The 13,329-nt window shown below is 37.8% G+C and overlaps 1 protein-coding gene across 2 annotated transcripts; it reads right to left on the reverse strand.

Moving 5' to 3' along the window:
* Positions 1-6,109: 6,109 nt before the first annotated feature.
* Positions 6,110-9,550, reverse strand: LOC129770226 (putative helicase MOV-10). 2 transcript variants are annotated; one of them, XM_055772923.1, is made up of 5 exons: positions 9,413-9,550; positions 8,482-9,130; positions 8,122-8,419; positions 7,771-8,063; positions 6,110-7,714 (listed from the first exon to the last, which is right to left on the reverse strand). In XM_055772923.1, the coding sequence occupies exons 2-5, from the start codon at positions 9,081-9,083 to the stop codon at positions 6,325-6,327; spliced, it is 2,583 nt and encodes an 860-aa protein (XP_055628898.1). In that variant the 5' UTR covers positions 9,084-9,130; positions 9,413-9,550; the 3' UTR covers positions 6,110-6,324. The 2 variants fall into 2 exon arrangements, with proteins under 2 accessions (XP_055628898.1, XP_055628899.1); XM_055772924.1 differs by having other exon boundaries at positions 8,482-9,104; positions 9,413-9,463.
* Between the last annotated feature and the right edge of the window lie 3,779 nt (positions 9,551-13,329).

Here is a 13,329-nt window from a genome sequence, read left to right on the forward strand (position 1 = left end):
AGCGGGTTTTGTGATTCCGGATTCTAAATGAATCAAGCTTTATTCAACAGTGCGTAGGAAAACATCATGAGAAAGGCTGGCTTCGTCTTCTGATTGAAGTTAATCATTAACTTTACTAAAACAGTAACACAATAATGTATTATAGACTACGTTTGTGAGTACTTTATTATGTTTCGATATAACGTACAATTCCATTCAACGTACAATTTTGAAAGTGAAATGTACGTTATATCGAAGATTACCTGTACTGTTTTGCTATGAAAATTGATCAAATATTTGGACACATATACAGACCAGCAAGATGAACATTTTTGTGATGTGATTGATACGAGCATATGGTTAGGTCAAAACGGAAAGGTGATTTGATACGAAAAGGATACAAATTCGTCGCTCGCGATAGAAATAATTTTAATTCCTTTTTAATTAAAGATTCTTTTAAATAAGGAAATAAAACTTTTTTTTTTATTTCTTCTTCTTTCATCGTTTATATGTCAAACAACTGAAACATAAAGTCATGTAGAGATAGGAAGAGAGCGCGAGTAGGATACTCTCTCCATCACTAACTTTCTACTTTCCGTCTTACCCCTACTAGAAGCTGTCCGTCGTCCCTCACCCATATCCTCATTTGCATCATTCACAATTTTCCATACTAAATAGAATTTACGTTTTCGGTGTATTCCTAACGACGCTTCAATGGTTTCTCAACTAACGGAATAATGTTAAATATTAACACTAGAAAGACTGAAACTATATATGAATATACCTATATTGCCAAAAAGCAGTCAAAATGACTGCTTTACGAAAGAATAAATAATATGTAAAGAAATTGGTTTTAAATTAATTTTCAATACTTCTCATATTGTTTACAATTATAAGACAAGTTATTAGTAAATATCAACAATGAAAACCTATGAATGGGTTATACCTATGATATATCCGCAAGGTTGACGTAGGACTGCCGTTGGCTTAGTAATCAGTTGTATTTCTACAATTAGCAATAATCCCAATCTCATTATGTATTGGATAAAACTATTTACGAATTCAATTGCAAACAAATCCCAATTTAAGTCAATTCATGCATTATGGTAGAAGTTATCGCAGCAAATAGTTATCAACATTTCGCCTAATCATCAAACGGTATGCGTAGAAGTTCAGTGAGCTGGCGACATGAAGAGATATCTTCCAATGCAGTCTTGAATAATCGAGCCAAAGCGTTGCATTTGTACCCGCTTTTGTAGACCTTTTTTTTCTCTATTATAGTGACTTTCAACACATTTCGGCTGGTTCGTCACTTTTACTTCCATTTTTGGAAGAATGTCGGGAGTGAGATTTGAACTCGCCATCTCTGCGTGAGAGGTGTAGATGTTACCACTTCGCCAGATCGCCTCCACCTTTTGTAGACCGTGATAGCAAAACGAATTCCGGAGTTTAAACAAGCTTGGAGGTATAAAAGTATTGCCGGCTTGAATGTATTTACAATCCCGACTTCTTGGTTTCGAAATGAGTATTAGGAATACACATTCCGGTTTGCAAAAATGCAAGCGAGTAAAAAAGTACCCGCTGCTTGCATCTAATTTGCAATGCCGATTTCCTCAGGATCCATGGTTTTGAAGTCTGTGTTAGGGAAACATCCATCCATTCCAGCGATCGTACCTCAACCGTTGCGTAATCATAACTGAGTGGACTTCCGAGCGGCACTCGCTTATATACCGATTGGTGTGATTAACATAGCCTGTTTTGAAAGCAATTTTAGGACGATAGAAACAAGCTTTTGGACCAAAAAGTAACAAACATATAACGCGTAGACATTTTATCTTTCGAATGAAGTGTTTATCATACCATTTCGTTCAGTTGTTTAGGAGCTATTAACGCTTAAAATCTCGTTCTTCGCCGTAACGCTTTCGTTTAAGAAACTTTAAACTTACACCCCACTATAGAAATGAAAGACGTAGTCCTACGTCAAAAAAAATTCACTCGGAAAAAAATTATGCATTATTATTTGAACATTTTTTTAAAAAGGAAAGTGGAAATCTTTTTATTGTGTAAATCTTCCGCACGCATACTTTTGACATTTTTTATCATTATCATTTGTATTTCTGTTTTATAGTTGCAGCAAAGTCGTATTTGTCTAATTTAGCGTTTGTTAGAATGGTTTACATCTGATAAGTTTGCGGTTGATCTTTGTGTGTCTTCATATCCAGATGAATTTTTCTGTCTTGCTGTTTTGTGTTCGGTGAAAAACTGTTCTGCGAATTGAAACAAGAACTCTTTCCGGTTATTGTGGCATGTTTTATTTTTTTTTATACCTTGCAAGTTCCATGAGCATATAAACCCTAATATATGTATGTATTTCCGGTATTACTGTTGTCGAATAGTTCCTCAAAATTCGGCAGCCTTCTTCTGCTGTTCACTTTTTGATATGTTTGATAATATTGTTAAATATTGTCAACGAGAATGCACTGATAATATTATCTGACATAATGTTCTTTCTTCCGCAGCCTGACGACCCTTCCACAGCCCTAAAAGTAGATGGTAGCCTTCCAGGAATATCACCATCGTCAAATTTTGACCACACAATACCATAGGTTACGGTCCTCTGAAAGGTGTTTTCAGATGTTTCTGCTTCAGAGTCTGAACTACTTAGTATCCTACACCTTTTTTCGAGCATATTAATGACACTTTCATGTTCATCATTGATGATTCATCGTTATCTTCAGTATCAAATGTTTCGCTTTGAATATAATCCGCTTCATTTTCAGATGGTGATTCAGAATTTGTTGCATCTGATTCTATATCATAACACTTTTCATTTATATTCTTCAGATTTTCTAATAACTCAGTTCTATTTCATATGCATTTCCTAAATTTATGGTTTAAAAGACGTAAAATAAACAAATTGTTAGCACAAGAATCGATGCATAGAGATTCGAACAACAAGTACTACTTTAGCTTCACAGAAATTATAACTTATCAAGTATATGCCCAAGTCCACAATTTACCATTTAAAGGGTGTGTCACATCAAATTGCATCACGGAAAAAACGCTGTAGAAATTCGCCCAGTAGACCGATCCTTTTGAAAATTTTAGACAATAAAATAAAAACTATTAAACAACTTTTGGCATTTTCTTTTTATTCATACTTCGAGCCCAAGTCCGTATGCTCGCACCTTCCTCTTTACCCCGTCCATAAGGTTCTGTACAACGTCAGGTTGAAGTTTTTTTTTTTTTGAACAGAAATCCATTTTCTCTTGAAGTCCGCCTCCGATTTGACAACTTTTGGGTTCTTCCGGAGGGCCTGCTTCATAATCGCCCAATATTTCTCTATTGGGCGCAGCTCCGGCGCGTTTGGCGGGTTCATTTCCTTTGGCACGAAGGTGACCCCGTTGGCTTCGTACCACTCCAACACGGCACGAAGCGAGATCCGGCCAGAAGATGGTCGGGCCCTCGTGCTGCTTCAATAGTGGTAGTAAGCGCTTCTGTAGGCACTCCTTAAGGTAAACCTGCCCGTTTACCGTGCCGGTCATCACGAAGGGGGCGCTCCGCTTTCCGCAAGAGCAGATCGTTTGCCACACCATGTACTTTTTTGGCAAACTTGGATAGTTTCTGCTTGCGAATCTCCTCCGGAACGCTGAATTTGTCCTCTGCGGAGAAGAACAACAGGCCCGGCAGCTGACGAAAGTCCGCTTTGACGTAGGTTTCGTCGTCCATTACCAGGCAATGCGGCTTCGTCAGCATTTCGGTGTACAGCTTCCGGGCTCGCGTCTTCCCCACCATGTTTTGCCTTTCGTCGCGGTTGGGAGCCTTCTGAACCTTGTATGTACGCAGGCCCTCCCGCTGCTTGGTCCGCTGGACGAATGAACTTGACAAATTCAGCTTATTGGCGACATCCCGGACCGAACTTCTCGGATCACGTCTAAACTGCTTAACTACGCGCTTGCGATCTTTTTCACTGACGGAGCATCCATTTTTGCCGTTCTTCACCTTCCGGTCGATGGTTAGGTATCGTTTCAGTACTCTGCTGACCGTGAATTGGACGATTCCCAGCATCTTACCGATGTCCCGATGCGACAACTCCGGATTCTCGAAATGAGTGCACAGGATTAATTCACGACGCTCTTTTTCGTTCGACGACATTTTTCCAAATTTACGAAAAATTGACAGTGAAGCATGGCCAACGTGATCTATACACTCTTGTCTGATTATAAGCGAAATCTGAAGATATAATTCCTAAAAATTAAATTTCTACAGCGTTTTTTCCGTGATGCAATTTGATGTGACACACCCTTTACTTGTATGTTATCATGTGATGGTTATCGAAAAATAATGAAAACTGTCATTTCAATACAAAGTTCATATAAGAAATTCACTCAAGTCAATAGTGAGAGTCATTTGATTATCTAAAATTGCCAAGCAGTCAAAATATATAGGTATAACACATATGTATGTAACGGAAATGAAAGAGGGGGAGGCAACTGCAATTATAAATAAACGTGTTTATATGTTGTACAGAAATTCACAATATTCTAAAAAAACATGCGCATTATATGCATAGTTGTTTTTCAAATTGAAATTAGAAAGCAATCAAAATGACTTCCTCGGGCAATCTAGTGTCAAGAGAATCAACCGTACGCAGGATAACTCATGATTTCAGCTTTTGGTTCACATTTTCAACTTTTAATAAGTCTTCAGTATTGTAAGGTGGTTCAAATATCATAAAATTACACATATGGGACAGGTACTTATCAACATAAATATGACATTAAAAATTATTTGCGCAAATGGACCACATGTCCATCTTGACTCCACTGTCCATATTACCCATGTTTCCCTACAATGTCTTAAAAAACTGTAAGGGGTTGTATCTAGGACCCGACCGCATATTTTAGACGTAGAACTACGCAATTACATTATGCAATCCACTTGTTTACCACTTCGAATATTATTTTAGAATGCATCGAAATTTCTGTAATAGATTATGTTCTTCGTTACAAATAAATTTGAATGAACGTCCTTTTACTTTTGCTACGATGCCTAGGACATAAAAATATGTGAACGGAAGAATTGTCAAACGATCATTGTATTTTACATTTCCCTCTAAAATTATTGCACATCTCATGTTTAAGTAGTTCTCGAATCACGAAAGTTCAATAACCTCTAGTATCTGAAATAACGATTTTCCCAGGCTTCTCAGTTTAAAAGTACGTTTTAAGGAAACATATTCCGGTCTGCACAACGGCAAGCAAGTACAAAAGTACTCAACACCAAAAAATACCCCCGACTTGCATGTATTTACAAAGCGGATTCCCCCAGGCACATTCATTTTCAAGTCCGTGTTAGGGAAACACAGTTCGGTGGGAAAAAACACCCCCTACTCGCATGTATGTTTGCAAAGCGGATTTCCACAGGTACATCGATTTTGAAGTCTGTGTTGGGGAGACTGTAAATCGGCCCAATCAAAACTTGACAGTTAGGGCGTTTAGATAGTGCTTGACATTTTACGGTTATTCAATTGTTATTCATCATATTTTATTAATTTTGATAGACGCGTAGAAATATTTCCTACCAATTGATGCAAACATCTTTCTGATCTGTTAAAAATTGTCGAGTTATAAGCATACGAAATACGGGTAGGGTTAGCACACAAATCGGCAGAACAAATGTACGGGAAAAACGAAATGCTTCCTGTTTTCATGAATTTGAACCATTTAGAGATTAGCCAATTGTAATGTATAGCAAATCAAATCAATCTTAGAGAATTTCCGATTCGATTGGCATGTAAATGATGAGAATTCGTTCCCAGTGAAAATAGTTATTAAGGTTAACTTTATTTCATAAAAACGTGACCTGTTTTCTGATTTGGGACCCTTCCTGAAAGACGTAGTTCTACGTCAAAAATCGTTGGGGTTTAGGTCAGAATCAATTGTTTTCGGCTATGTTGGTATGCTCAAGAGCATTTGTTTGAGATTCGAATTATTTCGGATGGTAGTAAATAAGGAAACAAGATATTCGCAAATTAAGATAAAGCTGAACAAACATTTTATATCAATTTCAGCCCAAATATTTATAATATAATAATATATAAATATTATTACGAAATCGAAGCCCAGGAATGAACTTTTGTATGCTCACAATCAATATTTACTTTTTTTCTTATATTTTCATATATTGTCAGGAATTATACGACCGTTAATGTCTGTTTTTTTTTGTAATCGTCTGTATCCCACTATTAAAATTTCATTAAAAAAATATTCATCACTTTTCCTGATTGTTCATACTAGCTGTAGATATAAATCTATGCGAAATTTAAGTAGCGCTATCTAGCTCCTAGGGTGTAGCCTCAGTAACTATAATCTTTGGTATCACAGTGAGCGTAATTGGCTTTCTTGACCTTTTAACGAATTTAAAAACTGCTTTATTTTTTCTACAATACGCGATGAATTTCTTCCAATGCGTGTTGCGCTCCAACGTTGTTGGGTCTCCAACGACGATCAAGAGAGCACGTGCCCTCGTGAGGGCCACATTCATCCGTTTGACATCGGCCAGGAAACCAACGGTAGAGCACTGGGATCTAACGGTGGAAATTAATATGATACGCTTTTCCCGACCCTGGTATTGCTCTGTGGATCCGACCTCGATCTCCCTCCAACCGCGCTCGTTGCATAGTTTCCGTATGAACAGGACTTGCCGAGCATACGGCGAAATTACTCCAATATCTTTCTGTTCGACACGATCTCCATTTATCCCTCGGATGAGCAAGTTCTGTACGTAATTTAGAACCATATTCGCTTCAGGCTCATTGTACAAGCTGGGGGAGCTTAGGTCCATCTTGCTTTCCCCTTTAATCGGGTGAAAAATCAACGGAAATGAAGTATTAGGAAGACGTCCCCATCCAAGGGCCCAATTTGCTACCTCTTTGGGAGCTTTTGCTCTCAGTTGACTATCGTAGAACGTCATGTTTGAAAATCCCAATAAGGCTTTGTGGCAACGGAAGCTATCCCTTAGTTGCGTTATAACCAAGGGATTATAGCTTCCGGAAGAATCCTTACGGTAAAGCTCGTGTTCTATCATACGTTCCAGCATGGAAGTGGAATGGCTAGTGTTTTGGAGAAAACGGTAGGGAATAACTGGCCCGAGTTGTTTTGGGTCACCCGCGAGAACAACTTGTGCGTTGATATCCGTATTTTCTGTGCCGATTCCAGCGATAGCAACCAGCACTGATATCTCCTTCGCGCAACCACATTCATCCACGATGATATAGTCGAAATGGTTAGGTGATACAGCCGCCTGGGGAAGTCGACCGGCTGTCGTCAAGGTACAGACTACCACTCTGGACATATATATGTCTTCGTAGCTTGGAAGCACATAAGATCCACGGATCAGATTGGACGTATCCAACACATCCACCCCAATATCTCGCGCCTTGCGCTCGCATGATTGAGCAAAGATGCGAAAGATTTGCTCGGAGGGAATGTATGTCAGCAACCTGTTGACAATTTCATTGGCAGCAAAGTTCGATGCGGTCGCTACCAATACACAAGAGTTTGGGCGGAGCTTAAGAACCTGACAAATCGCTTCCGTCAGGGTCGAAGTTTTGCCGGTCCCCGGTGGTCCGAACAGTATATAGGGCGCTGGAAATGAGGTGCGGTTGACGATGTTCTTCACTGCCTGCATCTGTTCCTCGTTCGATGATATGTTCTCACGAAACCATTCAAATCTAGAAAAATAAATCCTATTATTGATGCTCGATACGGGGCTAAATAAATGACATACTCTGTGAACGTTTCCAGTTTACTCTCTCCAATCGTTTCGGGGAAAAACAGTTTGTCGATGACTGTCTCGTCGAGTAGTTCAATCGCACTGTATTCGAGTTTATACGATGTCCGGTTGGAACGAAATTCGATTCTTACAACTTCATCCACAAATATGGGCGTAGCCATTTCAATGAAAACTATCTCATTTTCTATGCGATCTATGGTTCCTCTGAATATCTCTTTACTGCTTACCAAAACATTAACCTCTGCGCCTTCCTTAAGCAATGCGGGCCGATGATGGAATTGGTGAATCTAGAAAGGAAACAAATTAAACATTCGAAACATCTCCCGCGATTTCATGAACACTTACCGATAGGCAGTAAACTCGGTTAAGGTCCTCGCGATACTTAACCATTTTTGGAGAGTTGATACTGTAGCCCAAAAATTGCAGACTCTGATGTTCGTCCTCGATTTGGTTGAGGAGGGTTAACTGCTGTTTATAAGTTTCGCTCGATCTCAGCAACGGTACCATCGACTGTTCCACTCTAGCGAGCAGTTGCACTTCTTCTGGTCCTAAGGTGCCATTATTTTTGAAATCGTTGAAATACAACCTTGTTATCGTTGGCGGGATCTCAAACTCCGGTAGATCCACTAGTCGAATCGAAGTTCTGAAAAGAGAGATTTTTGGTGAAATAAAATACATATTTGTTTTCAACCGAAAAAAAATTACCTCCTTATCGTTTCAGGGATTCTGATCAGGCTGGATCTCTCATGCATAAACTTGATATCATCCCCAACAATTGCCATTCCCATAGCGTGCAACTCGATTCGTTCGATGTCCTCGTGCTGCTGAGGGGGGAATGTGACCGTCCCATTCCAAGTGTCATCCCGTAGCATGATGCTCTTCTCACCACCCGGATGGACAGCCAGCAACGTTTTGTCGACTGTCATCAGAGTAACGGTTCGCAGTAGAATCCTCGCTGCGGATTTGTTTTTTACCAAGAGCATAAATGTCGGTCCCGGTTGGTTGAGCTGAACAAATTTCATCCCGAACATTGAACTGTCGGTGGATTCTGGCCCCAAAGAATCAGGGGTTATCAATCGGGTGCTACGCAGTTCGGTTGTCTTCCATTCCGCTTTCCAGTCTGCGGTAAATTTACTTCCTTTTTGCTTCTTCGGTAACTTCGCCGTTTTTTGGTTGACTTCCTTGTTCTCTTCTCGTTTGGGGCTTTCACTCTCCTTCGGAGGCTCATCTGACCCAAGACTCAGATTTTGGAATGCCGTTTCGATTTGAGAGCACCCAGCTGAGGGTTCGTTGTTTTCCAAAGACATTTTGACTCAGCTCGTTGTCAACTGTAATATCGGTTGATATTAAAAATCTGTTAATAAAATTATTGATCAGAATTAAATTCATCTCTTTGGCTAGCAACTTTGAATCAAAATGGTTTAGTTTAGGAAGAACTTATTATGCCGAATTAAATATCAATAGCCTATTTGAAACTACAGAATAGCAAATAGTGATTGATTACTTTATAACTTTAGAAGACTATTACATACTATAAAATTACGACATAAAAATGATGATAGCATTCATACGAAATCAATTTCTCAAAAGCACCAAAATAACAATTTATATGTTTGTGAACATATTATAAACTTACCTTATGCCGAATGTTCAAATGTACACTTCAGTGATCCGAGTACTATCCTCCGATACGCTTAAACTGACAGGTCAAAAAATACTGGAAGAATAAATCAATCTCAACTATTCATATATCCATATTTGGGGTAGATTTTTGGAGTCCATCACATAACTACCCGTTCGGTACCAGACATATGAAGTCTATCTTCACAGCTCTTCTACCTCAAATTATTTATTTTTCTAATCGATTCACCTTATTCCGGGTACCAATAGGGGACAGTGAGGCTCTTTCGTACAGTTTTGTATAGTGCCGTATAGTACTGAAATTATAAGGAACTGAATGCATCTTCGAATTCGAATTTATCAGATCCCTGGAAGAAGTTACTCATAGAAACTACAACGTGACAAAAGTATAAGATTGGCTAGATTCAGCTACAGTATGAATGTACCCCGTGTACGAACAGACCCCGGTTTCCTCTATATAACCAACGGTTTTTGATGAAGCCGCCGACCAATCTACCTGCATTTTTCACTCTTTAAAGCATGATTTGGCTTCTACCTCAACGTTTTCAAATTGGCATGTGATAGTCATTCTTTTGTGGTAAAGAATTTTCTCTTTTTGTAATTTTCCCCAGTGGTCAAAAAGGGGTGTACAAAATCTAAGCTGGTAGAGAGTATCCCTAAATAGGTATTGGATTATAATTGAGGGTAGGAACCGGAGATACGACGGGTTTTTCATTAGACACTTGTCAATTTTTTTTCTAAATAAAATACAGTTTTTTTTGAGATATAGATTTTAAATTTATTGTGGGTGTAGTTCAACTCATACATTTTAAGCAAATGTAAGGCCAAAAATGGTTCTCATCGCTGAAGATGATTTTGTGATGATAATCATCATTTTCCTCAAGACTTGTAAATCTTGGACAAATAAGCATTTTAGGTACATTATACAAGACATTTGAGAGTGTCGCCAAGGAGTAAACTATTTCTTACATATCCAGAAATAATATACTCTCTCCCAAACAATCTGGCTACCGCTCTGGACATAGTATTAAAACTGTAATGTTAGGTGTTTGCGGTGATATTGGTCTAGTTCTTGACAAGGGAGGAAAGATAGTCACGATTCATTTAGATTTTTCGAAAGCATTCGACACCATAAGTCATGTTGAGTTGTCTAAAAAACTTGAAAACCAGTCCAGATTCTGCCGAAAAGCTGTTCAGTTGGTTCGTTCCTATTTGTCTAGTCCATTTCAAACTGTTGACGTAGGACTACGTCTTCGATTTATATATTTATATGAAAAATATATATGAAAAATGTAACGAAAAATTAAAGAACTAAATATGCACATTACACAGAATCGTTATTGCTGTATATGTTTTATTATGTAAAAAGTGCATCCAAACCAAATCACCCGCTCTATGGAAAATATTGTATAGGGTACTAAATAAGAAATGTTGCCCTTTTTTTTAAACCCCTATGAGGTTCATCAAAGAATCTATAACAAAAAAAAAGTACTTTTAATTTTTTGCACGCCATTTTCGATAGGTTCGAGCTAAAAATTTGAATAAAAAACTGAAAGTGCACATCTTATAGTGGTGTAACGAAAAATATTTTCAAAAATTTCATCAAATATTTAAGTACTAAAAATTTATTGAAATATTAAATTTTTTTTGGGGGAATTCAGAGATTTACTACTACTTTAATTCGCATTTAAATTTGGTTCTGCAGCGTTTCTAGATATGCGCGGTTTTTTAAGAATTTTAACAGTGCTGCGCGGTACAAATAACATATTTTTCTAAATTTTGATTTGTTTTACAATTTTGAGACCCATTACAGGTTTAGTTTGTATTTAAATATTTTTATTTATTTGTTTGTTTATTTATTATATTCGTTGATATTGGTGACCTTTTTTCAGTATACTTCAAGATCTGCGCGATATGAAGATATCTGGTAATTTTTTGATATATTTTTTTATTTCCAATTTTTGTAATATTCTAGCATTTTTAAAATTTTCCTAAAATGTATTATTGAATTATATTTGTGTATTTGTAAATAGAACCCCAAATCTTATCACCAACGCTATGAAAAGTATTGTGGAAAACTAGAAAATTAGATATTTTTTCTGAATCCCTATTGCACCATCAATGAGAGCTATGGCTAAAAACGTAGTTTGTTTTCACGACGATCTCAATAGCTTGTAAAATAAAATACAGAAAAAAATACTTACAGTGTATCAATGGTATACTCATAGTATCTTACTATGAAAAAGTTATCATCAAAAAGTCAATTTTATTTTTGGCAATCATACAGAATTGAATAATTATATAAATAGAACGGATGTTGATATGTTTAGTCTTGTGAATTTAAATTTACGATTTTATTAATCCTCGACTTCATAAATAAAAAAAAATGCAGACGGTGAAAATTAGGAAAACATTTTAAAATAATTCATTTACTTATTTTTTTCCTCAGTCTACTGGCAAAGATGCGGAAGCCTAGTTGGGAGATACTCATGCAGTCGGGCCCTGACTTCAAGTGGATATCCTTTGGTATTTTTAATGTTTATTGTCACCCAATTTTCACTGCTCTACTATCACAATTGGAAATATTTTATTAGGTGTACCGGTAAGTTTCTTCGGTTTTACAACAGATGGCGTAACTTAATTATTATTCCAGTGAATCAATTTCCAGACATTCGTTGGAAAGCTAGTGTCATTGCGTGTCGTTTTCAGTATGTGTCAAAAAGTTGAAGCGTAAACTACATAGTTTGTTGCCACTTCGAATATGTCGAATTTCGTACCAACGAGAGTGTTTTTGCGGGGAGTGTTACTTCATTACTTCAATATGAAGAAAAAAGCTGTGGAAAGTCATTGCATTTTGGTTTATGGTGACCATGCTTCAACTGAGCGAACATGTCAGACGTGGTTTGCACGGTTTGAAAGTGGTAATTTTGACTTGGAAGACTAAGAACGTTCTGGACCGCTAAAAAAGTTTGAAGATGAAGAATTGGAGGCTTTACTCGATCCAGATCCGTCACAAACGCAACAAAAGCTTGAATATATACTTGGAGCACTCAGTAGTACTCAGCAAACCATATCCGATCGTTTAAAAGCAATGGGAATGATCCGAAAGATAGGACATTGGGTTTTGTATGAACTGAAGTCACAAGACGTCGAACGCCGTTTTTTTCACATGCGAACAACTGCTCCAACGGCATAAAAGAAAAGGTTTTTTTTAATCAAATCGTTACTTGCGATGAAAAGTGGGTCCATTACGACAATCCTAAACGTCGGGCAACGTATGGACACCCCGGTCATGCATCAACATCGACGGTCGCTCGGAATATTCACGGCCAGAAGGTTAGGCTGTCAAATTGGTGGAACCAGCCGGGTGTGGTGCACTATGAACTGCTAAAACCGAATGAAACCATTACGGGGGACCTCTACTGACGACAATTGATGCGTTTAAGACGTGCACTGAAGGAAAAACTACCACAATACAAGCAAAGACACGATAAAGTTATTTTGCAACACGATAATGCACGGTCACATGTCGCGAAACCGGTCAAACATACTTGAAAACGCTGAAATGGGAGGTCTAATCCCACCCGCCGTATTCTCCAGACATTGCTCCGTCCGAAGCAATATGGCCTGGTAGACCAGAACTTCTCCAATTTTGACAAAGTTAATAATTGGATCGATTCGCTGTTAGCCGACAAACCGGCCGATTATTTCCGCAAAGGGATCGGTGAATTGTCAGGAATAGGAGAAAAAGTTGTGGCTAGCGATGAGCAATACTTTGAATATCAAATTTGTAACCATTTTTGCAGAATAAAGCATTAATTTTTGAAAAAAACGATGAAACTTACCGGTGATCCTATTAAAAAAATGTTTTTCAAGGCCTATCATTTGGAATAATCAATGATAACTCATTGA

The sequence above is a fragment of the Toxorhynchites rutilus genome, chromosome 2 (genome assembly GCF_029784135.1).
Source record: "Toxorhynchites rutilus septentrionalis strain SRP chromosome 2, ASM2978413v1, whole genome shotgun sequence".
NCBI lineage: Eukaryota > Metazoa > Arthropoda > Insecta > Diptera > Culicidae > Toxorhynchites > Toxorhynchites rutilus.

Bases quoted from the DNA above. Each gene is read 5' to 3' on its own strand.
- LOC129770226 (XM_055772923.1), bottom strand. From the start codon at position 9,083: ATGTCTTTGGAAAACAACGAACCCTCAGCTGGGTGCTCTCAAATCGAA. The intron at 8,064-8,121 runs GTAAGTGTTCAT...TTTCCTTTCTAG, and splicing joins ACCGAGTTTACTGCCTATCG to ATTCACCAATTCCATCATCG. The intron at 7,715-7,770 runs GTATGTCATTTA...TTATTTTTCTAG, and splicing joins AAACTGGAAACGTTCACAGA to ATTTGAATGGTTTCGTGAGA.